The sequence below is a fragment of the Ruditapes philippinarum genome, unplaced genomic scaffold (assembly GCF_026571515.1).
Source record: "Ruditapes philippinarum isolate M1 unplaced genomic scaffold, ASM2657151v2 ctg2263_1_1_1_1, whole genome shotgun sequence".
In the NCBI taxonomy this organism is placed as follows: domain Eukaryota; kingdom Metazoa; phylum Mollusca; class Bivalvia; order Venerida; family Veneridae; genus Ruditapes; species Ruditapes philippinarum.
Genome location: NW_026851666.1, coordinates 50,373 through 75,540, shown reverse-complemented (window position 1 = coordinate 75,540; position 25,168 = coordinate 50,373). Strand labels below are relative to the sequence as shown.

General features: G+C 30.9%; 4 protein-coding genes across 7 annotated transcripts; 3 read left to right on the top strand and 1 right to left on the bottom strand.

Moving 5' to 3' along the window:
- Positions 1 to 317: 317 nt before the first annotated feature.
- Positions 318 to 6,002, top strand: LOC132736197 (exonuclease GOR-like). Its single transcript, XM_060723297.1, has 9 exons — positions 318 to 475; positions 1,302 to 1,436; positions 3,017 to 3,106; positions 3,318 to 3,385; positions 3,825 to 3,938; positions 4,118 to 4,233; positions 4,392 to 4,530; positions 4,962 to 5,082; positions 5,576 to 6,002. The coding sequence occupies exons 1-9, from the start codon at positions 466 to 468 to the stop codon at positions 5,635 to 5,637; spliced, it is 855 nt and encodes a 284-aa protein (XP_060579280.1). The 5' UTR covers positions 318 to 465; the 3' UTR covers positions 5,638 to 6,002.
- A 2,784-nt stretch (positions 6,003 to 8,786) lies between these two features.
- Positions 8,787 to 15,311, top strand: LOC132736187 (putative exonuclease GOR). The gene is made up of 9 exons (XM_060723286.1): positions 8,787 to 8,978; positions 9,627 to 9,761; positions 12,337 to 12,414; positions 12,641 to 12,708; positions 13,090 to 13,203; positions 13,389 to 13,504; positions 13,650 to 13,788; positions 14,017 to 14,137; positions 14,585 to 15,311. Exons 1-9 carry the CDS (start codon positions 8,915 to 8,917, stop codon positions 14,665 to 14,667), a joined length of 918 nt encoding a protein of 305 aa, XP_060579269.1. The 5' UTR covers positions 8,787 to 8,914; the 3' UTR covers positions 14,668 to 15,311.
- Positions 15,312 to 16,152: 841 nt separating this feature from the next.
- On the top strand, positions 16,153 to 21,422 carry LOC132736161 (exonuclease GOR-like). 4 transcript variants are annotated; one of them, XM_060723260.1, is made up of 10 exons: positions 16,153 to 16,310; positions 16,818 to 17,201; positions 17,508 to 17,642; positions 17,982 to 18,071; positions 18,370 to 18,437; positions 18,566 to 18,676; positions 19,428 to 19,543; positions 19,839 to 19,977; positions 20,203 to 20,323; positions 20,617 to 21,422. In XM_060723260.1, the coding sequence occupies exons 2-10, from the start codon at positions 16,898 to 16,900 to the stop codon at positions 20,706 to 20,708; spliced, it is 1,176 nt and encodes a 391-aa protein (XP_060579243.1). In that variant the 5' UTR covers positions 16,153 to 16,310; positions 16,818 to 16,897; the 3' UTR covers positions 20,709 to 21,422. The 4 variants fall into 4 exon arrangements, with proteins under 4 accessions (XP_060579243.1, XP_060579257.1, XP_060579249.1 ...); XM_060723274.1 differs by having other exon boundaries at positions 16,176 to 16,310; positions 16,804 to 17,201; XM_060723266.1 differs by having other exon boundaries at positions 16,179 to 16,310; positions 16,752 to 17,201.
- A 1,290-nt stretch (positions 21,423 to 22,712) lies between these two features.
- LOC132736155 (uncharacterized) lies at positions 22,713 to 25,047 on the bottom strand. The gene is made up of 3 exons (XM_060723239.1): positions 24,655 to 25,047; positions 24,206 to 24,239; positions 22,713 to 23,808 (listed from the first exon to the last, which is right to left on the bottom strand). Exons 1-3 carry the CDS (start codon positions 24,939 to 24,941, stop codon positions 23,344 to 23,346), a joined length of 786 nt encoding a protein of 261 aa, XP_060579222.1. The 5' UTR covers positions 24,942 to 25,047; the 3' UTR covers positions 22,713 to 23,343.
- Positions 25,048 to 25,168: the final 121 nt, after the last annotated feature.

Here is a 25,168-nt window from a genome sequence, read left to right as displayed (position 1 = left end):
AAAGTAACAAAATGTAAACAAATTAGTATTTTTACTACCATATACAATACTAACTCTATATAACTTTGCTAAAAAGCAACAGAAGCAAAAGATGGCCTTGTTAATTGGCTACATTGTATTTCTAAAACAGTCATAAATCATTAAAAACGAAATAATGAAATTATACTGAAAAAAGCTTCAGAAGAACGTATAAAGAGCTACCTATAGAAACTATATGTATTTTCATCGAAGGGTACAAATGTACTACCACTGTCTAAAAAGTTTGTAAAACATAATGAACAACCCTTTTTTACCTTTAATTACACATTTTAATGAAAATTTACATATTAGATTTCGAAAAATAATGACATGGAATCTAAATTAAGACCATGGCGTAATTTCATGCTTTTATAAAGGTATAAAAGAGACGTTTGCTATGGGTCGAATCGCCCACTGGGAGAAAAATTCTGACAAACCAGGACAATTATGGCAACAGGTAATTTTAAACTCTTTTAACCAGAATTAATTTTGATAATTTAATTAATATAATGCATTTATATCATATATACACTGGAAAATGATTCAATATGTAAGAAAGAAATTGACGAAGAAGCCGTTTAATTATGAACTATTTAAAAACAAAATAAGCCGTGGAAGACTATTTTCGAGAAAAGACGAAAAAGAAAAAGAAAAAAAAACTAATGAAAAATGAACATAATATTAAACAGTATATTTTGTGTACTTACTTTACCTTACGATTTTATTGTAAATCATGTATCAATTTTTAAGGCAGTTAAAAATACAGCTTACTTTTAGCGCGTAATTTACATCTACAGTATATTTACACTATATCAAAACATACATGTATATGATAGTAATCTAAGTTCGTTCCTAATTCTCCATTATCGTTCACTAATTTCTTCTTTCCTTTCTCAAATATTTTTTTCTCTGTTTTCCCTTTAATATTGCTTATGTTTTTATATGCATCTTTTAAACAATCAAATACGTTTATGTTGCCACTATTGAAGTACAATTGCCATTTTGATTTCACATTCCTAGATTTAAAACTTGGGGCGAAGTAACTATAATTTCTTTCACATTGTCGTTTCATCTTTATCTCCGCCATTTTGTGTCATTTTCTCAATATTGTTCTCATGTAATATGCAATTATGTTGAATAAATATGTTTAAACCATAGTTATATAAAATTAAAACTTTGATTTACTGTAAAAATCTACGAAAGAGACGAAATGATTCAAATATTATTAAATTTTTATTTTTCTACACAATGTAAATGCGAACTATTTTTATTAAAAATTTCAGCGGAACAATACAGGAGGTTTTCGCGCCACATATTATCGGAAGCCTACCTGAGGAGGTTAGACTACCCCAGGCCTGACCCCAACGGAAACGAAGGCGTGGTTAAACTGTATGGCGATCACTTTGGGTTTACCGAAGGTTACAACATAACAATTTTCTTTCTATTGACAAAATGCAATTAGAACATGAACGCTGTATACATGTATATGGTTCATAATACACATAATAAAATAGCTTATCGTATCTTTAAAAAACAAAACAAATGAGCGCCCTTATAAACCAGGAGCAACAATATGATAAATGCTTTCCAATTCCAATTAAATATCAATTACGGAGAGATAAAACGTGTGCCAAATTAAAACGATTTAATTAATGCTTTGTATACTTATTTTTTTAAACCAAAGAGACAGCTAAACAGATTGTTCATGTCTCCACATGTTTCCTTATGTTTCAAATAAATAAAAAAAAAACATCGTCAGCTATTGATCCAATTATATATAAAGAAAAAACAATGGTAGTTTAAACTTAAACCATGATATGTACTAAATAATAGTTTATCTATTTGACAATATCTTGTAACGTCATGTCCTAGTTTTTGAAAAATGTCACATATGTTTGCATCGCGTATTTTCGAAAACAGATACTTATATTTTTAGACATATATTTACGACGTTAATTTTGAATTGATTGTGGATTCCCAGCATGTAGAATCATGTAATGATATTGATTTTAATTTAGAATTTCGTTTATTAAATACTATCTAGTTCTATAGCATTGCAAAATGTCAAATGACATAAAAATATTTTCCTTTGACATAAAATTATGATCAAAATTAAGTTTGTAGAAAAACTGATGAGGTCAAAAAGAAAAAAAGATATAGGTACGACAGTAATTATGTTTAGTAAAATGATATGTTCTATAAATACTCGTATACTTTGTACTTAGTTTTAGTACATTTGTTCACATAACCCTGTTTATTTTTATTGTTGTGCACAAACTATGGGTTAATCAAACTTGCGTGTTATTTTTTTAAATTTCTTTTTATACTTTTGACTTGCAAACAAACATGATACTTTGTATAATCAAAAAGAAACAACTAACAAACAGGCAAAGTAAGTTACAGTCCTGAAAAAAAAAACAAGAAAAAAACAACAAAACATGACAATGACAAAAATGACATTGACAATAGATTTTATTTACATTAAACATTGTACAAAAGTTAATAGCATCAGAATGATGAAAATAAAATCCAATACACATCCCTTGAAAGAAAAACAAACAAACAAAACAAGAAGAAATCAATCTTTTGGAACGTCTATTATCAATTTCTAACACGTCACTATATGATGAAAGCAAAAGCAGACCGTGTAAGCTTTGCAAATCAAGTAAAAGTAACATTACAATAAGTTTTAACATACCATGATAGTATCTGACTTACATATCATTACTAACTTTCCGTTTTAAAAGATAAATAACTAAATTTTGGCCATTGTTAAAAGTACATCATCTTTAGAGTTATATCCTTTGAGTCGACTTTTTTTAACAATATATTTAACTAACAATGATAAAAGTTTTATACATATAGCAAGAATGTTTGTTATTTACGTGCTAATTTTTGTAGCGTTGGTTATCACGAGAGCTGCATCCACTGTTTTTCAAAGTTAAACGAATTAAAACAACAGTCTTGAAGTAAGACTTTTCGACAAATTATCTTACAGGGAGATGCAAAAGGTGCGAGAAACCGTTTGATGTAACATTTACAAATAGAACGCAGTGTGACTTCCATACAGAGAGGTCCAGACGATATGGTTCGTTCTTTTCTTTTCTGTTGCAATAGTAGATTCATTGTTATCAGGTACAAATGTACTTTAAAATGTTATCATTGCATTCCCAAAAATATGAAAATTATTTATGGAAAAAGTATCTCACATGATATCATATAACATGTTATATAACAGCATGGTATATTATATTCCGTTGTTTGGTCTTTTATATATTTTAACAATTTCTTCATTCAAGGTGGAAGGCAACACCCGCACGGCTGCTGTGGAAAAGGTCTTGGTTCAAGAGGCTGTCGTATTGCACCGGTATTATGTTTTGTAGACTGCCATGACACAAATAGTGTCACCAATTAATTAAGTGAACAATCAATCATCGGTTAATAGATCAATCAGCAAATTAATAATCATTTAATCAAAGCAATAAAAATAAACAGTATGTCTTAAACAAAGTGATAGTTTCAGTTCTTTCGTGCAGTAAAACATTTGTTGGTCTATTTCGAAAAATTAAATTCAATTCAACCTATTTATTGCATGAAACATGTAACATGTTTATAGCAAACAATACATGAAATGCACTGGAAATGCAGTTGCAATTTTGTCATCTATTTTTCTTTGCAGAAATAAAATGTTAGAAATATATTATTTTTGTATTCTTGCTCTTTGTTATAACTCACTCGAAGGGCATCTACATACCTATGTTTAAGATTATAGATATATCAATCCATTAAACATGGATATATTTTAGAGTCATGTGTACAAAGGAAACTTGTACCTGGACCTTCAAGGATATAGAAGAACTCAACCTAGGGACCCACCTAGTGATGGTAACTATGGGGTATATGCCTTAGATACGGAATCGGTAGGCACTATTTATTAATAGTATGTTATTATATACATGTAGTTACATAGTAATCTTATCATTTAATTGAATGTTTCGAAGTTGAGTTAATTATAAACTAGGTTTAAAGCTTTGTTTACATCACGTATAGTTTTCTTTTCATAAGAATTTGGAAATTTCATTTTACTTTTCTTGTTTAGGTACATACGTTGAGGGGTCTCGAAGTATGCAAGGTGTCGGTAATTGACCCGACACTTGATGTGGTCTACAACGAGTTCTGTCAACCGACATCAGAAATAGTAGACTACAATACGATGTAAGTTTGATAATAAATATATAACCCCCGTATATTTTTGCTACATTTTTATTCTAGTAATGTCCACTACGTATATCTGATGCTTCTAAAACTATTAAAAAGTAGTATGAATTTGGAATTTAAGAGATACACGTTAGGAGGATTTGTTTATTTGCTAGATGGAGCGGTGTGACTAAAGAGGATCTACAAGATGTTACAAAAACGCACGAAGAGATGAGGGATGAAATACTGAAACTGTTCTCTGCTGACACGATAATGATTGGTCACGGTCTTAACCATGACCTCATTTCAATGAAGGTACGCATTATGAAACACTATATCTTTTACTTCTAATCTCAATTTATAAGGATGGATTCAAAGCTATACCTATGCAGATTCTAACTTACGAATGTCCAAAGGCAAACACATCAATATTTCAGTTTAAATTCAACTAATTCTTATAGTCAACCTAATCGATAATTTGGTACATACGGTATGTGTACATACATTTGGCTCATTTGACTTGTCAATGGTAAAATTACAAGATTTACTAAATTGCTTTCCAGGACCTTTGTGTTATATATAATAACGGGTTCTGTATAGTTATTTAAGTGTTGATAAATAAAGGGAGAGTACTTGGAGACAATTTTACCATAATTGAAAGACAAACGAGCCGAATGCCTATGTTTCTATCCTGCTTGCATTTTCAAAAGTTGGCAACTGTTTTCTTCTGATTATGTTTGTATTAGATTATACACGAGAAGGTTGTTGACACAATTATGCTGTATCCACACAACAGGGGACTTCCTCTCCGAAGATCCCTCAAGGAAATTGCCGAAAGTGTCTTAGGATTGAGCATTCAAGTTGGAGGTAATATAATCATATAGAACATCTAAATTTGAATTGTAAAGGACAGAGGGAGTAACCATGGCATCCGTATCTGTCAAACGGTGATGCATGGCATAAAACGTTGATATTTATGTTAAAGATCTCTTATTTCTATAATGTTTTTTCTGTTTTTAAATAAGATTTGCCCCACAACTCATTTGATCAGCATCCACCGACTGGTAATTCAGCGTAGAGGCGGTGACTGATGTATTAATGAAGATATTGTCCATATGTCATGTCATGTCCTGAAAAGACTGAAAGGGAGATGTTGTAACAAATGTTGAAGTTGTTCGAGAGACAATAATAATAATAATAATAATAATAATAATAATAATAATAATAATAATAAAATAGAAGGAATAAGACCAAACACAACGGATATTCCCTTAAACATTAAACTGAGACACGAAATGACTTTTAAGTTATCAATCTTTGTTATATGTTGCCATTTGATGTTTATGTTTCATTTTTTCAGAGGGCCACGACAGCAAAGAAGATGCAGAGGTGACCATGAGGCTTGCGTTGCGAAAAATCTAGAACAGAACAAGCGTTTGATGACGAGGAAACATAGTTGTTTCAGAACTTAAAACATATATATACATTCACTATTTTTGAAGCAAACTTTTTTTATTTATAATTAAGTGAACTGATTAATTCACAGGTCATAATATCAGTATAAAACTATCAAGTTAAAACTTTCAGTATGAAATAATGTAGTTTTATTGGGACTGATTTAGAATTAGAAATACGTACTAATGAAATATTGATCTTGATCTTAAATATTTTATATACATAATATATCAATTAAAACAAATTTAATTAAATTCTACCTGTTGATATTGTAACATGTGCTTATTAAATAAATAGCATCATTGAAACACAAAAAGTTGTTTGAGATTACATATATGTGTTCTCTTTGTTTTATTTGACCTTTCAATCTATCCAATCATAGCCAAACTGTATTAGAAACATAATACTTTTATACATGTTTTGTATGCAACATCATTTCAAAATGATTAATGAACTACAATAAAAGTGGTTAGTGACACTCATTTGTTCTATGTTCTGTTCATTTTCCATCATTTTGTTTATGTCATTAAAACCAATAATGACGAGTTTGTTTTGAACTTTGATCTCGAATCTCTATGAGTATCATCCTGTAAAGGAAAATTGTGGGGTTTAAGAGGCAAATGACGTCAAGTCCGTTGTCAAAAGAGGTACGCGTTTGTGCATGAGTTAATCTTGATATTTCACGCCTGTAAATTAAAAGATCGCCAGTACTAATAGTTCACCAGTAGATTTAGAACAAAATGGCAATGAATTCTTTCACGAGAAGAGAATAAATTATTAAACCGTTTTGCAAATTATTGTAATCACTTATTGTACCTGAAGTAGTTCTAGAAAGTAGGTAAATTAGATATACAATGACGTTTATACTTTAAATGTAACAAAACAATATTCGTGATAGAAAGGGCAATAAGTCATATGCTCATAAACATTACGAAATAAGTATTTTATCAGCACTAACATAACGTATTGAAAAATATTTTGATTTTAACGATCATGTTTGTTACAAAAAAGTGAACCCGAAATAGTGGCACTATTTAAAAAACAAACACAACTCTAGAACCCCTAGAGTTCGCGTAACATATAACCTTTGCAATAGATTTATAACAAAAGAAAATAGAAAATTGAATTGAATTAAATTTCTTTAGACCGGGCGGTCAAGGATAATTAACCTACGAAAGTGCAAGCACTTATTTCCAGTAGGGTCTTTACCTTTAGCAGACTCCAGAGACATTTATGAGATACAAGAGAATCCGGGAACCAGTCCCTAGCTCTTATTGAATAGACCTCTTGGTTCTTTTACATGCCAACTTTATAGCACTGATACTTGCGAGAATTACCTGGGTTTCATACTAGTATACTTCTAGGTTGGTGGGAAGCACTGGGTAGTGTCTCTGAAAAATCTCAAGGGTGTTACCCAGGATCGAACCCGGAACCTCAGGAGTGACAGTCAGTGGTCTAACCAACTGAACTATCGCACCACCAGAAAAAGTAATTTCTCTAAGAAGTCATAAAACGGCAAAATTAAAAATGTCACAAGCTCGGTATGATTGAGTCTGTTTATAGACAGTTGCAGTAGTACAAGGTACCATCCATGCCCACTAGCACCGACTAAAATAGTATTCGATATTTAAACTGAAAACCAGGTTTATATGAAGAAAATCAACACGTCATCACCGATTTTGTTTATTAACATTTATATTAACCAGTTTCAGGTCTACACTGAACCTTCATTAAGATGACTATGTTAACTAAAGTACACAGAAAGCATGTTTTTAATGTAATTAAAATTATATTATATCAATGTGATATGGACGACGATAAACTGGACATTTATGCAACACGTATCTGAGTTTTTCAATTTATATGATTACCAAGTTTCTTACAATAACCTATCTGAGTATGACTATTACTGTACAAAATATGCATTGTTTACAGTACATTTAATTGATATTAAAATAGGTATCAATGTCTCTAATAACACTTAAATCCATAACATTTTTTTGTAAAGGAGTAAGTTAAAACTAAGTAATTCTTATATTTTTCAAAGAACATGTATTATTAAATAAGTCACCAAGACTTAATGTAAAACATAAAAAGTCAATAACGACAAAATAGAACTTAATTTTTAAATTATTTTATCTTTCTATGTATATACTGATAAAGGATGTAGAATAATTATTAATTTTTATATCTTAAAATATTTCAGTAGTACAAAACAGTAGTTTCGTTACATCATTAAAATTATTATCAGATCATTGTACGGTATCAATCTTATATAGTTCATGTGATAATATTTCATATTCTAAGATTCCCTCAATCATATTTTATAGAAAAATAAAAGAAGAAAAAAAACAATGTTAGCTCTTTGCCATATAACTGAAATGAATTTGAAAGAAACTTTAAAAGGTTTATATAATATATATTATATAAAGAAGGTTATATGTTATTTTTAGAAAAAGCTTAAATGTAAATGATATACTACAAGTATCTAAATACTTGTAAATACTATAGATTGTTATTCTAAAGAAGAAAACTATATAAGCCTATTTTCAGAACCAAGTAATTTTAACCTTATTTTGAGACTTGTTTTTTGCATGTAGCCGTCGATTTTGGTATTCCAAAATTATATATTCCAAAACTTTACGTAGATATTCTCTATAATTTTATTGGACAACGTAATACAAAACCTTTGGAAATCCATTATCTTAAAATATTATTACTACAATAACATGGGCCAACCGCTTTGTTTATGTGTTTAAATTGATCCTTACGTCGCTATCTTACCATACTTAGTTCGTTTTAAAAACTTTCTTCCTAACCGTGATAAGTTTTTCGCTTCGACGAAGACGATAAGGAAAATAAAGAAACTTCTCTATATATTCACTGTGTCTGCTTAAGTCGTGTAAGTGGTCTATATTTAACGCTGATTACGAAATTATATACTATATAAAGAAACTGTCATAAACAGATAAAAACGAAATCATAAAAAAAATACTCTAAAAAAGGTTCAAGACAAGGTATATAAGAAATCTTTTATAGAAACTATTTCATCGACGGGAAAATCGAAAAATGTATTACTGCTGTCAAAGTAGTTTGTTAAACATTATGAAAAACCCTCCTTTACCTTTAATTGCACATGTTAATGAAAATTTTCATATAAGATTTAAGTATAATAATATGAATTCTAAATTAAGACCATGGCGTAATTCCATGTTTTTAGAAAGGTATAAAAGAGGCGTTTGCTATGGGTCGAATTGCCCACTGGGAGAAAAAATTTTACAAACCAGGACAATTAATTATGGCAACAGGTAATTTTAAACTCTTTTAATCATAATTAATTTTGATAATTTAACTAATATAATACATTTATATCATAAATTTACGGGGAAATGAATTCAAAATGTAAGGAAGAAATGGACTTAGAGACGTTTTGATTAACTAGAAAATTGAAGAAAACTGTCAAGTACATAAAGATTTTTATACATGTTCCCGAGTCTGCATCAACTAATGATTTTAGAACTGGCGGGGAAACTAACAAGAAAACAAAAAAAAAAAGCGATTTCTAAAAAATTGTGTTATAGTGCACAACTGGATCAGCAGAACTTCACATATTTTTTACCGATGCTCAATTCTGTGATTTTAGCGCGTAAAGTATATCTAAACATGTATGATAGTTGTCTAGATGTTCCTAATGCTCGATTATCGTTCGTATATTTTTATTATTTCTAAAAAATCGTAGCTTTTATGGCCCAAAACGTGTTATGCCTATATTTTTTCACAAGTAAAATGCAACTTCAATGTAAGTTGAAAAAATATGTTTAAACCATAATTGAATGCACATGTAATTAAATTTAAAAAAAAAACCCCGAAAGAGACCGAAATGATTTTATCAGAAAATTATACAAAAATATTTTTAGACACAATGTAAATGCGAACTATTCTATTTAAAATTTCAGCTGAACAATACAGTAGATTTTTGCGCCGCAAGTTATCGGAAGATGACCTGAGGAGGTTAGACTACCCCAGGCCTGACCCCAACCGAAACGAGGGCGTGGTTAAACTGTATGGCGATCACTTTGGGTTTAAGAAAGGTTACAACATAACAATTTTCTTTCTTTTGACAAAATACAATTAGTACATGAATTTTGTAGATATGATTTACAATAAACATGATAAAATAGCTTATCGTATCTTTTAAAAAAACAAATGAGCGCCCTTAAAACCAGGAGCAACAATATGATAAACCTTTATCATTGGAGTTTTCCAATTCCAATTAAATATCAATTACGGAGAGAAACAAAGTGTGTCAAATTTAAACGATTTATTGATGGCTGGTATACTTATTTAGTTTAAACCAAGAGACAGCTAAACAAATTGTCCATGTCTTCCCATGTTTCAAATGTTTAAAAATAAATCGTAATCTATTGATCCAATTAAAGACAACAATGGTAGTTGAAACTCAAACCATGATATGTCCTACATATCTTATCTATTTGACAATATCTTGTCATGTCACGTCATTGAGACATATTTACGACGTGTAGTTGGAATTGATTGTGGATTCCCAGCATGTAGAATTATGTGATGATATTGATTTTAATTTATAATTTCGATAATTAAATGCTATCTACTTCTAAAGCATTGCAAAATGATAGATAACTTAAAAAATATTTTCCTTTGACATAAAATTATGATCAAAATCAAGTTGGTAGGGTTAAAACCTGATTAGGTCAAAAGGAAAACAAAAGATTTATTTTAGTACGATAGTCATATGTTTAGTAAAATGATATGTTTAAAAAAAACTCGTATACTTTGTTTTTGTATTTTTGTTCACATAACCCTGTTTATCTTTATTTTTGTGTAAAAACTATGCGTTGATCAAACTTGTGTGTTATTGTTTTGATTTCTTTTCATACTTTTCATTCGCAAAATAAAACAGCAACAAACATGATACTTTGAATTAGCAAACAGAAACAACTAACAAATAAGCAAAGTAAGTTACAGTCCTGAAAGAAAAACAAACTTCAGAATGACAGAATGTCGATGATAATATACTTTATTTGCATTAAACATTATACAAAAGTTTATAGCATGAAAATGATGAAAAGATTCCAATACACATTCCCAAAAAGAAAAACAAACAAACAAACCAAGAGGAAAACAATCTTTTGGAACGTCTATGATCAATTCCGGAAACGTCACTATGATGAAAGCAAAAGCTGTGCAAATCAAGTAGCAGTAACGTTGCAACAAGTGTTAACATACCATGATAATATCTGACATGCATGTTATTACTAACAGATAAGCAACTTGATATTGGCAATTTTTTGATACTGTGAAGTCATTATTATTCGTTGGGCATGACTTTTGGTGGTTTTCGTGGATAGGTCAAAACACAAATTTAAGATCCGACGAAATTTTATCCCTACAATTTTTTTTTACCATGTATAATCTCTATACTAGTACATATCCTCGACTGATGTATATTCGCGGTATTAGGCACATTTGTGAGAAATAATGTGTAAAAAAGATATATAATAAATTATACACATAATGTGTGCTTACAATTGGCCTTTTTCATTTTGAAGTCAGTTCAAGTTTCACCAACTTACACTCGTATTTGTCAGTGGTAACTTTAAATAATAAGCGTCTGTCATGACGGCCGCCATATTGGAACTGTATGTTAATTCGCGGACGACTACAAATACGTCATTGTAAGTCAAATCAGTTCACATGACAAAAATTCCAGCCACTTTAAACTGAGAAAATATCAATTTTTCAGAATAATGTTGATTTTTTATATCTATTTCTTATTTGCAGTTTTATTTTGTAAACATGTAAGAAGTAGTGAAAAAACTAAAACAGCCGATAAATTCGATTTTCATCTCCCCATATGACCCTCATTTTCGGCAAAAGATTTAAGTAGGTCAAGTGCTTGCACATTTAAATCTTAACATGTGATTACATCTTAAAGTTTGATGATGACATAAAAGTAATTCTGTCAATTAAATTTTGGTCAAATAGGTTAAAGTTAGACCTAATTATTTTTTAAATGCAGGAAATGACACTTTTTGCATTAGCTGATATGGGTATCCAAAATCGGTCAATAAATATATTCATAGCCTCGGTTTGGGAAAAAAAGCATGGCCGACTGACCTTCACATCTTGAAGAAATTTCCGGAAGTGGGAATTGTTTGACAAACTTTTCTAGTTTAATAAAAACGGATTACTTATAAGGTAGACATTTGGGCATAAGTAAAATCATGTTTTTTATACTAATTAGAAAATGAACCATAAACTGCCCATTTTTATGTGATTTGTGATGGTTTGATACACAAAACATATGTAGACACATTTTGCGGGAAATATTACGTCATTGTCGGGCAAGTGCGACGAGATTTTACGAGATTATCCAAGTGTAAACAAAATCCGCGAATTTACATACACCGCGATTTTAGATACATCGACGATATTTAAAACTATATCTTTTGAGTCGACTTTTACATGAAATACTTATCAATGATAAACGCTTTATAAAGCAAGAACCTTTGTTATTTATTTACGTGCTAATTTTTGTAGCGTTGGTTATCACGAAAGCTGCATTCTCTGTTATTCAAAGTAAATCGACAATCTTGAAGTAAAACTATTCAACAAATTCTCTTACAGGAAAATGCAAAAGGTGCGAGAAACCGTTTGATGTAACATTTGCTAATAGAACGCAGTGTGACTTCCATACAGAGAGCGGTTCGTTTTTTCTTTTCTGTTGTAATGGTAGATTTCATTGTACGAGTAATCAGGTACTTTAAATTGTTAATATTGCATCCCCAAATAAATATGAAAATCTTTTATGGAAATAATTATCTCATGAACAATATTGGACATGATATCATATAACATTTTATATAACAGCATTGTATAATATATTCTGCTGTTTGGTCTTTTATATATTTTAACAATTTCTTCATTCAAGGTAGGAAGCAACACCCGCACGGTTGCTGTGGAAAAGGTCTTGGTTTAAGGGGCTGCCGTATTGCACCGGTATTTTGTTTTGTAGACTGCCATGACACAAATATTGTCGCCAATTAAATAACTAATAGATCGATTGAGCAATCGATTATCGACTAATCGATGATATAAACAAATTAATCAATCATTTAATCAAAGCAATAAAAGATAAAAAGTATAAAACCTAAGCGAAAGTTTCAGTTATTTCGTGCAGTAAAATATCAATTATTGGTCTTCTTGGAGATAAATGCAGTTGCAATTTTTGTCATCTATCTATCTTTGCAGAGATAAAATGTTAGAAATTTATTATTTTGACATTCCTCTTCATTGTTGTATTACTCACTCGAAGCGCATCTACATACCTATGTTTAAAATCATAGATATATTAATCCATTAAACATGGATATATTTTAGAGCCATGTGTACAAAGGAAACTTGTACCTGGACCTTCAAGGATATAGAAGAACTCAACCTAGTGAACATCCTGTTGATGGTAACTATGGCGTATATGCCTTAGATACGGAATCGGTAAGCCCTATACATTTATAAAATGTTATTATATACATGTACATGTACTTATATAATAAACTTATCATTTAATTGAATGTTTTGAAGTTGAGTCGATTATAAACTAGGTTGAAAGCATTGTTTACATCACGTATAGTTTTCTTTTCACAAGGATTTGGAAATTTCATTTTACTTTTCTTGTTTAGGTTCATACAGTGAGGGGTCTGGAAGTATGCAAGGTGTCGGTAATTGACCCGACACTTCAAGTGGTCTACAACGAGTTCTGTCAACCGACGTCAGAAATAGTAGACTACAATACGATGTAAGTTTGACACCAAATATATAAACCCCGTATTATTTTGTTTCATTTTATTCTACGTACATCTGATGCTTCTAAAACTAATAACAAAGTAGTATGAATTTAGATTTTAAGAGATACAGGTTAGGAGGATTTGTTTATTTGCTAGATGGAGCGGTGTGAATGAAGAGGATCTACAAGATGTTACAACAACGTATGAAGAGATGAGGGATGAGATGCTGGAACTGTTCTCTGCCGACACGATAATGATTGGACACGGTCTTAACCATGACCTCATTTCAATGAAGGTACTATATCTTTATATTTCTAATCTCAGTTCATGATATACCTTATCAGATGCTAACTTTCGAATGTTAAATTTAATAACGGATTCTGGATAGTAATTTTAGTGTAGATAAATAAGGGGAGACAATTTTACCATTTATGAAAGACAAACGAGCCGAATGCCTATGTTTCTGTGCAGCTTGCATTTTCAAAAGTTGGCAACTGTTTTCTTCTGATTATGTTTGTATTAGATTATACACGAGAAGATTGTTGACACAGTTATGCTGTATCCACACGACAGTGGACTTCCTCTCCGAAAATCCCTTAAGGAAATTGCCAGAAGTGTCTTACAATTGAGCATTCAAGTTGGAGGTAATATAATCATATCGAACATCTTAATTTGAACTGTGAAGGACAGAGTGAGTAACCATGGCAGTCGTATCTGTCAGACGGTGATGCATGGAATAAAACGTTGATATTTATGTTAAATATCTCTTATTTCTATAATGTTTTTTTTTTGTTTTTAAATAAGATTTTCCCCACAACTCTGATCAGCATCCACCGATGTATTAACGAAGATATTGTCCATATGTCATGTCATGCCCTGAAAAGACTGAAAGGGAGATGTTGTAGCAAATGTTGAAGTTGTTCGAGAGACAAAAGCAAATAAATAAATTAATAAATAAATAAAAAAATAGAAGGAATAAGACCAAACACAACGGATATTCGCTTAAACATTAAACTGAGATACGACATGACGTTTATATTATCCATCTCTGGTATATTTTGTTCTTTAATGTTTATGTTTCCTTTTTTCAGAGGGCCATGACAGTAAAGAAGATGCAGAGGCGACCATGAAGCTTTCGTTGAAAAATCTAGAACAGAATGACGAGGAAACATAGTTGTTTCAGAACTTAAATCATACATACATATATATACATGCACTATTTTTGAAGCAAACTTTTTTTATTTATAATTAAATGAACTTATTAATTTAGATGTCCTAAAATCAATATAAAACTATCAAGTCAAAACTTTCAGTATGAAATAATGTAGTTTAATTGGGACTGATTAAGAATAAAAATACGTTATCATGAAATATTGATATTGATACATGTGCTTGTTAAATAAATAGAATTTACTGAAACACAAAAAAGTTGTTTGAGCTTAAATAGATGTGTTTACTTTGTTCTATATGACCTTTCAATCTATACAATCATAGTTAAAACTGTACTAGAAACATAATGATTTTATAAATGTTTTGTATGCAGCATAATTTAAAAATGATTAATGAACTACAATAAAAGTGGTTAGTGACACTTATTTGTTCTGTTCATTTTCCATCATTTTGTTTATGTCATTAAAATATTATTGACGAGTTTGTTTCGAACTTTGACCTCGAATCTCCGGCACTTCACAACTACGAGTATCATCATGTAAAGGAAAATTGTGGATTTTTAAAGTCAAATGACAAGTCCGTTGTCCAAAGAGGTACGCGTTTGTGCCTGAGTTAATGAAATAAGTGAAAACTTGATATTTCACGCATGTAATTAAAAGATCGCCAGAACTAATGTTTCACCAGTGGATTTAGAACAAAATGGCGGTGAATTCTTTCACGAGAATAGAATAGATTATTAAACCGTTTTAATGTATATAACCACTTGTACATGAAGTAGTTCTAGAAAGTAGTTAAATGAAATATACAATGACGTTTATACTTAATTAAATGTAACAAAACAATATTCGTGATAGAAAGGGCAATAAGTCATATGCTCATAAACATTACGAAATAAGTTTTTTCTTTACCTTTTAAGTTATAAGCAATAACTTAACATATTGAAAATTATTTTGATTTAAACGATAATGTTTGTAATAAAAAATGTGAACCCGAAATAGTGGCACTATTAAAAAAACACAACAATTTTAGAACCTAGTGTTCGCGTGACCTATAACCTTTGCATTTGAAAGAAAATAGAAAATTGAATTGAATTAAATTTCTTTAGACCGGGCGGTCAATGATAACCTACGAAAGTGCAAGTACTTATTTCCAGTAGGGTTCTTACCTCAGCAGACAACAGAGGCAGCTATGAGATACAAGAGAATCCTGGAATCAGTTCTTAGCTCTTATTGAATAGACCTCTTGGTTTACCTGGGTTTCATACTAGTATACCTAGTATGCCCACTAGCTAGCACCGACTTAAATAGTTTTCGGCATTTAAACTGGAAACCAGATTTAAATGGAAAAAAATACAATCTACACTGAACGTGCATTGCGTTGACTGTAAACTAAGGTACACAAAAAGATCATGATTTTCATGTAATCAAAATTATATTATGGCAATTTGATGATGATTACCGTTAATGTAAATACCCGATATCAGAGCTACACAGATAACTAAATCAATGCATGAACTGATAACAAAAGTAACCTTAAACCCAGTATTTCTTCCGGGATTATTTTTCCTTGATTTTTATTTACTAGTGATCGACGCTCTTATAATAGTATGTATTTCTGACTGTTGGTAAAAACCTTAAATATCTGCAGGTAAGATTTAAGTGTTTGTAAAAAAAGCTTTATTTATCATCTTTTTTTTTGGTTTGTTTTACAGGTCAGGATAATTTAATTCAGTTGAAACGTTGTTTTTTATCATATTTCCGTATACTTCTTTGTTTCGATTTAGATATAACATTACAGCTGTATACTAATTTAACAAAACTGGCAGTCTTTATTCGTCATTTAAGAAACTGCTGATATATTTTTATTTTCAAATTTTATAAAATAAGTATTATATCTGACAATTTCAACTGCAAATGGCCAGTTAGTTATTTAATTAAACTCGTAAACAAAACCGAAAATAAAAGTTTAAAAAACCCCCACCAAAACACCGCGAACATGGTTTTGATAAATTAATGATACATGTATCTTATTGGTATAAAACCATTGCATATTAAGCAGATTTGCATTTATATGATTAACAAGTTTCAGAAGGTTATACAAGAATGTGATAAAAATACGAAATTTGAAGCTCGTGCAATAGTTATTTTTATACAGAAAGTCCAGTTCACGATTTACTGGGACAGTTCTCGTATTAGGAGAAGAATCAGCACTTTGAGAAAACTGCAAATAACAAAATGGAAAGTGTTGAACAAAATACAGATAAAAGAAAGAGTAGTACAGTGGCAACTGTTGAAAAGAATAGTGCTGAAGCGAATTCGGATACTAAAAAGGATGACACCAATGATAAACGCGAAGAATCAAACGTGACTGACAAGCAATCAGAAAGTCACAATGATAAACCTGAAGAATTAAACGTGGCGGTAAAGCAATTAGACAGTCACAATGACAAAGAACCAAGCCATTCTGGTCAGAAAAGAAAATCCTCTCCAGATTCGGACAGTCTGAGAGAAAAGAAAAGGCAAAGGCTAGATAAGAAAGGTATGTAAGCTTGACTTTTGTCAGGTTCATCTTCTCCAAAATTGCCGTACTTTTGGACAGTTTTATCTTCTAACTAGCTTATTTAGATTTCGATTTAGCTTTTATTTTACCATATGTTTTAAGTACTTTAAATTATGTATATTTATCAGAATGTACAGATCTATGGATGTACAGTAAATTATCATCCATGTACTATAATGTTAAACGTGCTATCTATGACTGATTATTGTGCCATGGATATCCATCTGCTTAATTTCGCTTTTAATATATATCTATTGGTATAAATCCCAAACACCTTTATTTCAGCTAAAATCCATGAGATATATGAAGGCCTTATTTTGCCGGAGCATCTAATGAAAGAACTGGACTACCCAAGGCAAGATCCATCTGGGGAACATGGTCGTGTAAAGTTATATGGGAACCATTTCGGTTTTAAAGAAGGTAAGCTGCAGAAGATTTTTAGAAGTATAACTTATATTTATATAATGGGTGCGGCGCCGTTGACTCTTATATCAATATCATATTATTATCTACATACATGTACATCATTTTATTATCTTTGAAAATGACATCAGTATCGGCATGCAGGTATTCTACATTTTACCTTTTATTTGCTAATGCTGACCTAGTCACAATATACTTATACACAAAAATATATTTCATTTAGAACGACATAAAGTAGCTAGTTTTACAAAAGTCTATACTAAATAGTATAGAATAGTGTAAACTTATTCATAAGATGTTATTAAACACCCATGTTTCGTATACACTGTGTTTCAGGTTACTGTAAAAGATGCGACAAATCATTTGATACTACATTCTCTAGAAGAACACAATGTGACTTTCATTTGGAGCGGTCAAAAAGATATAGTATATACATTTTGTGTTACATGAACACACGAATAAGATTACTTTCGGAAATCAAAGCTAAATCTTGCATCTTAAACTTCACTGTGATTCAGTTTCAACTATACATTTGATACCATAATGATATTCACATAAAATTTAAAGATTTTAAAGTGATATCCATATCATAAATGTTGCGTTCTTATAAATTACATAAATTTATTTTACAAGTCCTTTGAAGAAATGATAAAGGATTGCATTTATGAAATCTTTTATCATACATAGTTATGTATTATATACATGTAAACATTACTATTTACAGACGGACGACAACAGCCACATGGTTGCTGCGGAAGGTCATATGGTTCAAGGGGTTGCCGAACTGCACCGGTAAAACTAATTTCTGTACTTTCTCAAAGCGAATAGGAATCATTAAAAGATAGTTTCAATTCAAACAATTGTAGATCAATTGTAGATCACACACATCAACACGCCAATATTTTTATCATATATTTCAGAGTCATGTCCACAAAGGTAACCTATACCAAGACCTGGAAAACTACAAAGTAACAGAAAAGAAAGATAACCCAACAGACAAGTACACTATTTATGCTGTCGATACAGAGTCTGTAAGTTCTCAACATATTGTATAATTATTATACCATTTCTTTTTTGTGTATTGTGTATCTTTACTGATATCAGAGTTTGCCTGTTTGGTAATATTTCTAACCTATGTACTACAATCCATCATACCTTTATAAACGAGGAGTGGAATCTTAGCCATAGCATTAATTCTAAAAATTCAAGTATTTTAGGTATACATACATTCCACAAATTACTTTACCATTAAAATATATCAAATGAATCCGAATCAAACTTCTGTCCCTTTCTATTCAACCATTTATCTATTTTATCTTCTTCTAACCTAAACCTTTTGAACAATCGCTAGTTTCACTATGAATTAATAAATTCGCATTTTTACTTTTTTAAAATTTATTTCATTCCAAAATTTTCGTAATTATCAAATATCGGAGATATATATTTAAAGCTTTATAGCTTTCGGCACTGATCCTATTTTCATTCATGTATCTTTTATTGTTAATGTATAATCATGTATTGTTAAACTTTTGTACTTTTGTATGTTTTAAGTAAAATGTGTTTAAATACGTTTTCGGGAGTTTTCATATAGCCACATTTTATTTTGGCCTATTTGTCCATATGCAAACTCCGAAAACGTCCTTAAGCTAACTGACTGCTAAAGAAAATAAATTATACCATATTGCGTATAATTAGCTGTCCAGATCTTTTTGGATGATACTGTATAGATAAGATGTTGTCTGTATTATAAAGTACAAATGTATTACCATCTGTCTATTACAGGTTCATACGATGAAGGGTATAGAAGTGTGTAGAGTTACCGTCGTTGACCGCAAGCTTAATGTGGTCTATAACGAGTTTTGTCTCCCTACAACCAAAGTGGTGGACTACAATACAATGTAATCTCATAAAATGCTTTCTGACAAGTACCTTATTTTAATGAATTTATTACGGCGGCGAGAACCATGTCAAATTCATTATAAAGAACTTTGACAGATATGTTACTTTAGCACTTTATTTTACAAACTACAAACATGTTTGTGTTATTGATTGTGATAAAGACTTAAAGGCCGAAATGCAAATAAAACAATATGAGTGGCGTGAATTTCCTCAAATTTCCTTTCGTTGTCTTATTATAAAGTCATGCTTAAAAACTGAAAATTTTTTTGTGTGAATTGATACTTTTCTCTTCAGATGGAGTGGTATAAGTGAGAAAGACCTACAAGGTGTAACAAAAACATTTGAAGATCTTCGAGAGGACATGCTGAAACTCTTTTCTGCCGACACGATTCTTGTAGGTCATGGACTGAGCTCTGATTTAATAGCCATGAAGGTTAGTCATTTATTTCTACGAACGCTGTCAATATTATAACAAAAAAGATAGTGACGAGTACTATGAATATACGTCATGGAGAATATATTACGACATAGCTATGCTTTAAAATATAATTCTATCTACTGCATTTTTATCACGGAACATATAAGTTTTGTCAAGTCATTCAACATGTTCCTATGCTATATTCCTGTATAAACACGTTTTTTTTTATTATTTCATTAGATTATGCACGAAAAGGTGATAGACACACTGTACTTGTACCCGCATCATCGAGGATGGCCGTTGAAAAGATCACTGAAGGACATTGCGCTATCTGAGCTAGGCATGCGCATACAAGACGGAGGTAAAACAACACTAATTATCTCGTAGTGTTACAACATAAACACGGATTAAAAAAAACCACAAAAAAAGACAAAAAAAAAAAAAAAACAAAAAAAAAAACAACAAATTTAACATTTATAAGCCTCTTGTCATAATTCTGGAGATAATGGAGATTTAAGATAGGAAGGTATAATAAAAAGGCTCAATCTTAAGTCCAGATTATACATAACCTCACTGACGTTACTTGAGAGACATCTTGTCTGATCAGCATTATAATTTTGTAATAATTATCACTATTAAAATCTGTAACTTCAGATGGTCACGACAGTGCAGAGGATGCAATAGCTGCCATGAAACTTGTTCAGAAGAGAGTTTTGCCGATGATTAAACGACTGAAGAAGGAGTAGGCTAGCATTCTCGTTTTGTGCGTGTCATCGCGTGCGTGCATGCGCGTGTGTATTTCAGATATCCCAAGTTCCTAACATATTAATGTCGGTTGTCGGAACCATATGAATACTGTAAAAAGCAATGTGGCACTAAACCTCACTTTAAATACCTTTCTGTTTGCACGGGTCAGAATGAAACACTTTAGATTGAGTATTACTCTAATTTAATACATTGATCATAATGAAGGTTCCTTTAAATTTATTGTTATGATTGCAAAAATGTTAAATTATATTAAAGGTACATGATGCCGAAGCAGTAAATAACTAAATTTATTTTCCGTCTTCAGAAAGGACAAACATGAGTTTTATATAACGTTTAAATAATTGTTTAAAAGCATGTTAAATGCTTATCACGTGAAGAGAGAAGTGTTTAAGTAAAGTTATATGTCATAAAAGTAGTAAAATGTAAACACTTCCATACAAAATACTAGTAGTAAATCACTAGGCCTATAACTGTTCTAATTGCCAAAAAGCAGCATAAGCAAAAGATGGATAAGTAATTGGCCAATGAGTAACTTTTCAGAAACTGTAACCGGACACCAAAAATTTGAAGCTTTGAACGCATTTTTGGGATATAATGGGCAAATAATGAAACTATCAAATGTATTAGGCCTATTTGCTTGCTTATAATTATGTTCTGATTTAAATGTGAAAAAAATGTTTTAACTATTTCAAGTCGTGCTGATAATTTCACAGTAATGATTACCAAATATAATTTCACAGTAGCCGAACTATATTTGGCGTAAAAATAAAATATTTATCATTAATGAATGTTTTTTTCAGCGGAAAATGTAGTCATCAATAATAAAAAATGAACGTGATAACTGTAGATCGTAAAAATTTACGAACGTTGTGCTGAAAAACATCTAAAATCTAAAAAATAATCATGGAAATTATATTTTGCTTCAACATTGTGACTTGTCATTATTTGATGACGTCATGAAGAATAAGAGCATGACGTTACGCGGCAAAAAATCAGTAAAAATGGTGTAAAAATCGTTAAAAAATCATTTGAAATAAAACAAGGAAAATTGTTTTTTTACATGTAAGATCAAATAATATTTCACTCGTGAACCCCAGCTATTATATTTTCACTCGTGGCTACGCCACTCGTGGAAAATATTGCATCTGGTGTTCACTCGGTGAAATATTTTTCGATCTTACACTGAAACAAACAAATATCCTCTATATAATTATGTTCTGATTTAAATGTGAAAAAAAAACGTTTTAATCATTTTTAGTCGTGTGTGCTTTTATTTTCATGTGTTTTAAATTTCTGTGACTTTCTTTTTGCATATGAAACTTTTTTCGCATGTTTTGAATACTTTTTTAAGTTAACTTTTATATTACTTTTCAGTTATCTTGATATATACAATTTATTCTTCATTATGGTATATGTGTACAGCTTGTATGTAAAATTCATTAGCTGGAAGACACGATGAATCGCGTTTTGTTTTCTTTCCATGATTTAAAAGTTGGCAGAAATTATCCCTTAAGTCGTAGTAATGGATTAGAAATATATATATCATACCATTTAATTTGTGAAATATTTATTTGTAACGTGTAGCTGTGTAATAATCATTCAACTTTCACCATTCAGTTTGATTTTGTTATGATTATGTTCCCTTCTGTGTTTTATTCGTACCAAATAAAACATATAATAAATTCATGTGACATTGCCTTTTCTTGCATATCAGACTACAATAATCTTACACCGGCTGCCGGTACAGACCGGAATATCTAGCTCGAGGGTGACTGTTTACGGCGGTAACGAGGCTCTGCCAAGTTACCGCTAAACAGTTACTCGAGAGCTAGATATTCCCGTCTGTGTTTGATTCTTTTTCTTGCATATTACATATCAATTATTTTCAGAACAGAAATTACGCAGACTGATATTTTCATTACGCACTTTTTCTTATAGTAGTAGGTTAATACTAACACATTAGCTTGTATAAATTGTACTAGTCTAGTCAATATACCCTTATATGGAGGTCAACCTAGAAATAATTGCAAAAGTTTTAAAAGTTTGTTTTTCTGAAACTAGTATGTACATTTATCCGTAAAAATCCCGAACTTTTGCTGTTGCAATTGCTGAGAAAATGATGCCTGCATTACATGGTACCTCGGATTTCATTAAAAAGTATACAGAATCAGGAAGCCAGTTTACATATTAATATTTATTGTAAATTTTAAAATTGTTTTAAATATATCATGACTAGCAATATCAAATAATAAATAACACAATTATAGGGTCAATCAATGATAAAGAGTTAGCATATGATTACTAAATGTTTACTAAAACTGCATAAAAATATAACCTCACCCACTAATGCATCACCTACTTATGTATTTTACAAAAGTAAAACAAATATATTTTCCTGATAACATCATTAATGTAAATACGATTTTCACAGCCATTTCATCAACCAAAATACATTACATCTACTTTAAGGCTCAACGGAACGTTTATAACACACAAAAATGTAATTATAACGTAAATATGTTATTTCTAAAAGCTGATGCTTACAATGAAATCATGGGAAATACAGTGAACACGTGGTATGTTAATGTGAGATTTATGTGAGAGAATCCTGTGCTAGCTTTGCCCTGCACAATCTACATTTTCACAGTCAATAAATGGAATGTCTTCGTCATCATCTCCTAAACTGCTGTCATTGTCATCTGAATATTTAATGCCAGTCGATTCTGATGGATCACTATTTGCAAAATGCTTTTGGTTAGTTGATATTAACTTTGGTATTGTTTTCTCAGGGGATATTCGATTTGATTTATCGAACTGACTTGAATGTTTTGGAAAATCTGTAGAGTCAGTTTGTATTGCACTTGTGGATTGGACCTTTACAGAAGATATTTCTTCCTCTGCAGGGTAATATACTTCTTCGTCCGATTCAACGTCTTCACTTTCAGAGTGCTCAACGTTTGCACTTAGTCTAGCAGAGTGTTCAATGTTTTCACTAGCATGCTCCTGAGGGGACATCACATACTTGTCTTTATTTAATGCTTCACTTAATTCAACATCATGTCCAACTACATCAAACCTCTGCAACAGATTGAGAAAAAAAAACATATACCAAAGAATGAAACAAAATATTAATGTTAAAACAATTTCACCAGCGGTTGATTAGTGCAAGGTTTAATCGTACATGTGAATGTATGGTTTATTTTCATAGGCAGTTGCTTACCTGCTTTAATGAAATTTCAACCATTTTCATAGTTTTGCACAAAATAAGAAAAGTGTACTTAACCTACACATATAAGGAATTGTATGTTTTAATAAAATTTAGTGTCTATCACACTTATTTGTGAATTATAACAATATTTGTACAAGTTATATACAAGTATCTTAAGACGGTTTAAATTCGTCTCATATACATTAATTTAACTTTGGGTCGAACTTACGCACTAAAGCGTATTAACACAAACATAACGCTCTTTACCTGCGTTCTCTGTCGACGTTTCCTCCATATAAAACTGAAAATGAAAATTCAAGCTGGTATTTAATTATATATTATGTTAAATGAAAAGAGTTTATTTTCTACCGGGTTTTAATACGCGTAATCAATCCAATACATTTTGTTATTTTAAGCAAGAGTAGCTCTAAACGTTTGTTTTGATTTGCTTCATATATTAATTAAACAATTAGCCGTGAGCGTTGCCTACAACGTATAATAGTGTATAAATCGATCGTCTGTCTAACAAATGGCGTATATAGTTACACAGAACTGTATGAAATACTAGTACATAAAACAGTAAAACAAACAAAAACCCTATTAATCAATACTTTGTATACCAACACGGGAAATGTAAAAATGTTGGTATTATTATTTCGTTTTGTAGGTCGGTTGTTATCAAAAGTTCAGTCTAAATTTAGACAAGTTATACTCACAAAATAAAAAGAAACAATAATAACAATCCAAATAAAACACCGAGTAATACAAAAGGAAACACAGCCAATGCGATTTCTGGTGGGCAGTCATTTTTATCAATTCCATAAATGTTACACCGTTTAGCAATTACACAAACTGAGTGAATCTGTAAACCTCCACTAAGTGCATGGTCACGGAAATCCCCATATGACAATATGGGCGGAGGACATGGAGCACACAAAAGAAGATCCGCTATTGTGTCTTTGTTTGCACAAGGACACGAACAAATCCCGATTGATTTTGGCATATTTCATTTTTATTCCTCCTATATTGAACTGAGCACTTTCATTTCCGATGGTTTAAAAATAGAAATGAATGTTATCTTAAACATGGCTACCGAGTTAGCTACGGAATGCCGTTAGGGCCATCGCCTATGAATGTGTTTATCTGAAACGCGATAGTCGATAGTACGATGGTGAAAACACGAAATCACGAAACTACGATGGTGAAAACGCGATAGTACGATGATGAAAA

Excerpts from the sequence above, each read along its gene's own strand:
- LOC132736155 (XM_060723239.1), bottom strand. The coding sequence starts at position 24,941 with ATGCCAAAATCAATCGGGATTTGTTCGTGTCCTTGTGCAAACAAAGAC. Across the intron at positions 24,240-24,654 it reads TTATTGTTTCTTTTTATTTT|TTTTATATGGAGGAAACGTC; the intron begins GTGAGTATAACT and ends TTTCATTTTCAG. Across the intron at positions 23,809-24,205 it reads AACGTCGACAGAGAACGCAG|AGGTTTGATGTAGTTGGACA; the intron begins GTAAAGAGCGTT and ends AATCTGTTGCAG.
- LOC132736187 (XM_060723286.1), top strand. The coding sequence starts at position 8,915 with ATGGGTCGAATTGCCCACTGGGAGAAAAAATTTTACAAACCAGGACAA. Across the intron at positions 12,415-12,640 it reads TGACTTCCATACAGAGAGCG|GTAGGAAGCAACACCCGCAC; the intron begins GTTCGTTTTTTC and ends TCTTCATTCAAG. Across the intron at positions 14,138-14,584 it reads ATTGAGCATTCAAGTTGGAG|AGGGCCATGACAGTAAAGAA; the intron begins GTAATATAATCA and ends TCCTTTTTTCAG.
- LOC132736161 (XM_060723260.1), top strand. The coding sequence starts at position 16,898 with ATGGAAAGTGTTGAACAAAATACAGATAAAAGAAAGAGTAGTACAGTG. Across the intron at positions 18,677-19,427 it reads ATGCTGTCGATACAGAGTCT|GTTCATACGATGAAGGGTAT; the intron begins GTAAGTTCTCAA and ends TGTCTATTACAG. Across the intron at positions 19,978-20,202 it reads CTGATTTAATAGCCATGAAG|ATTATGCACGAAAAGGTGAT; the intron begins GTTAGTCATTTA and ends TTATTTCATTAG.
- LOC132736197 (XM_060723297.1), top strand. Across the intron at positions 3,107-3,317 it reads AGAGAGGTCCAGACGATATG|GTGGAAGGCAACACCCGCAC; the intron begins GTTCGTTCTTTT and ends TCTTCATTCAAG. Across the intron at positions 4,531-4,961 it reads ATGACCTCATTTCAATGAAG|ATTATACACGAGAAGGTTGT; the intron begins GTACGCATTATG and ends TGTTTGTATTAG.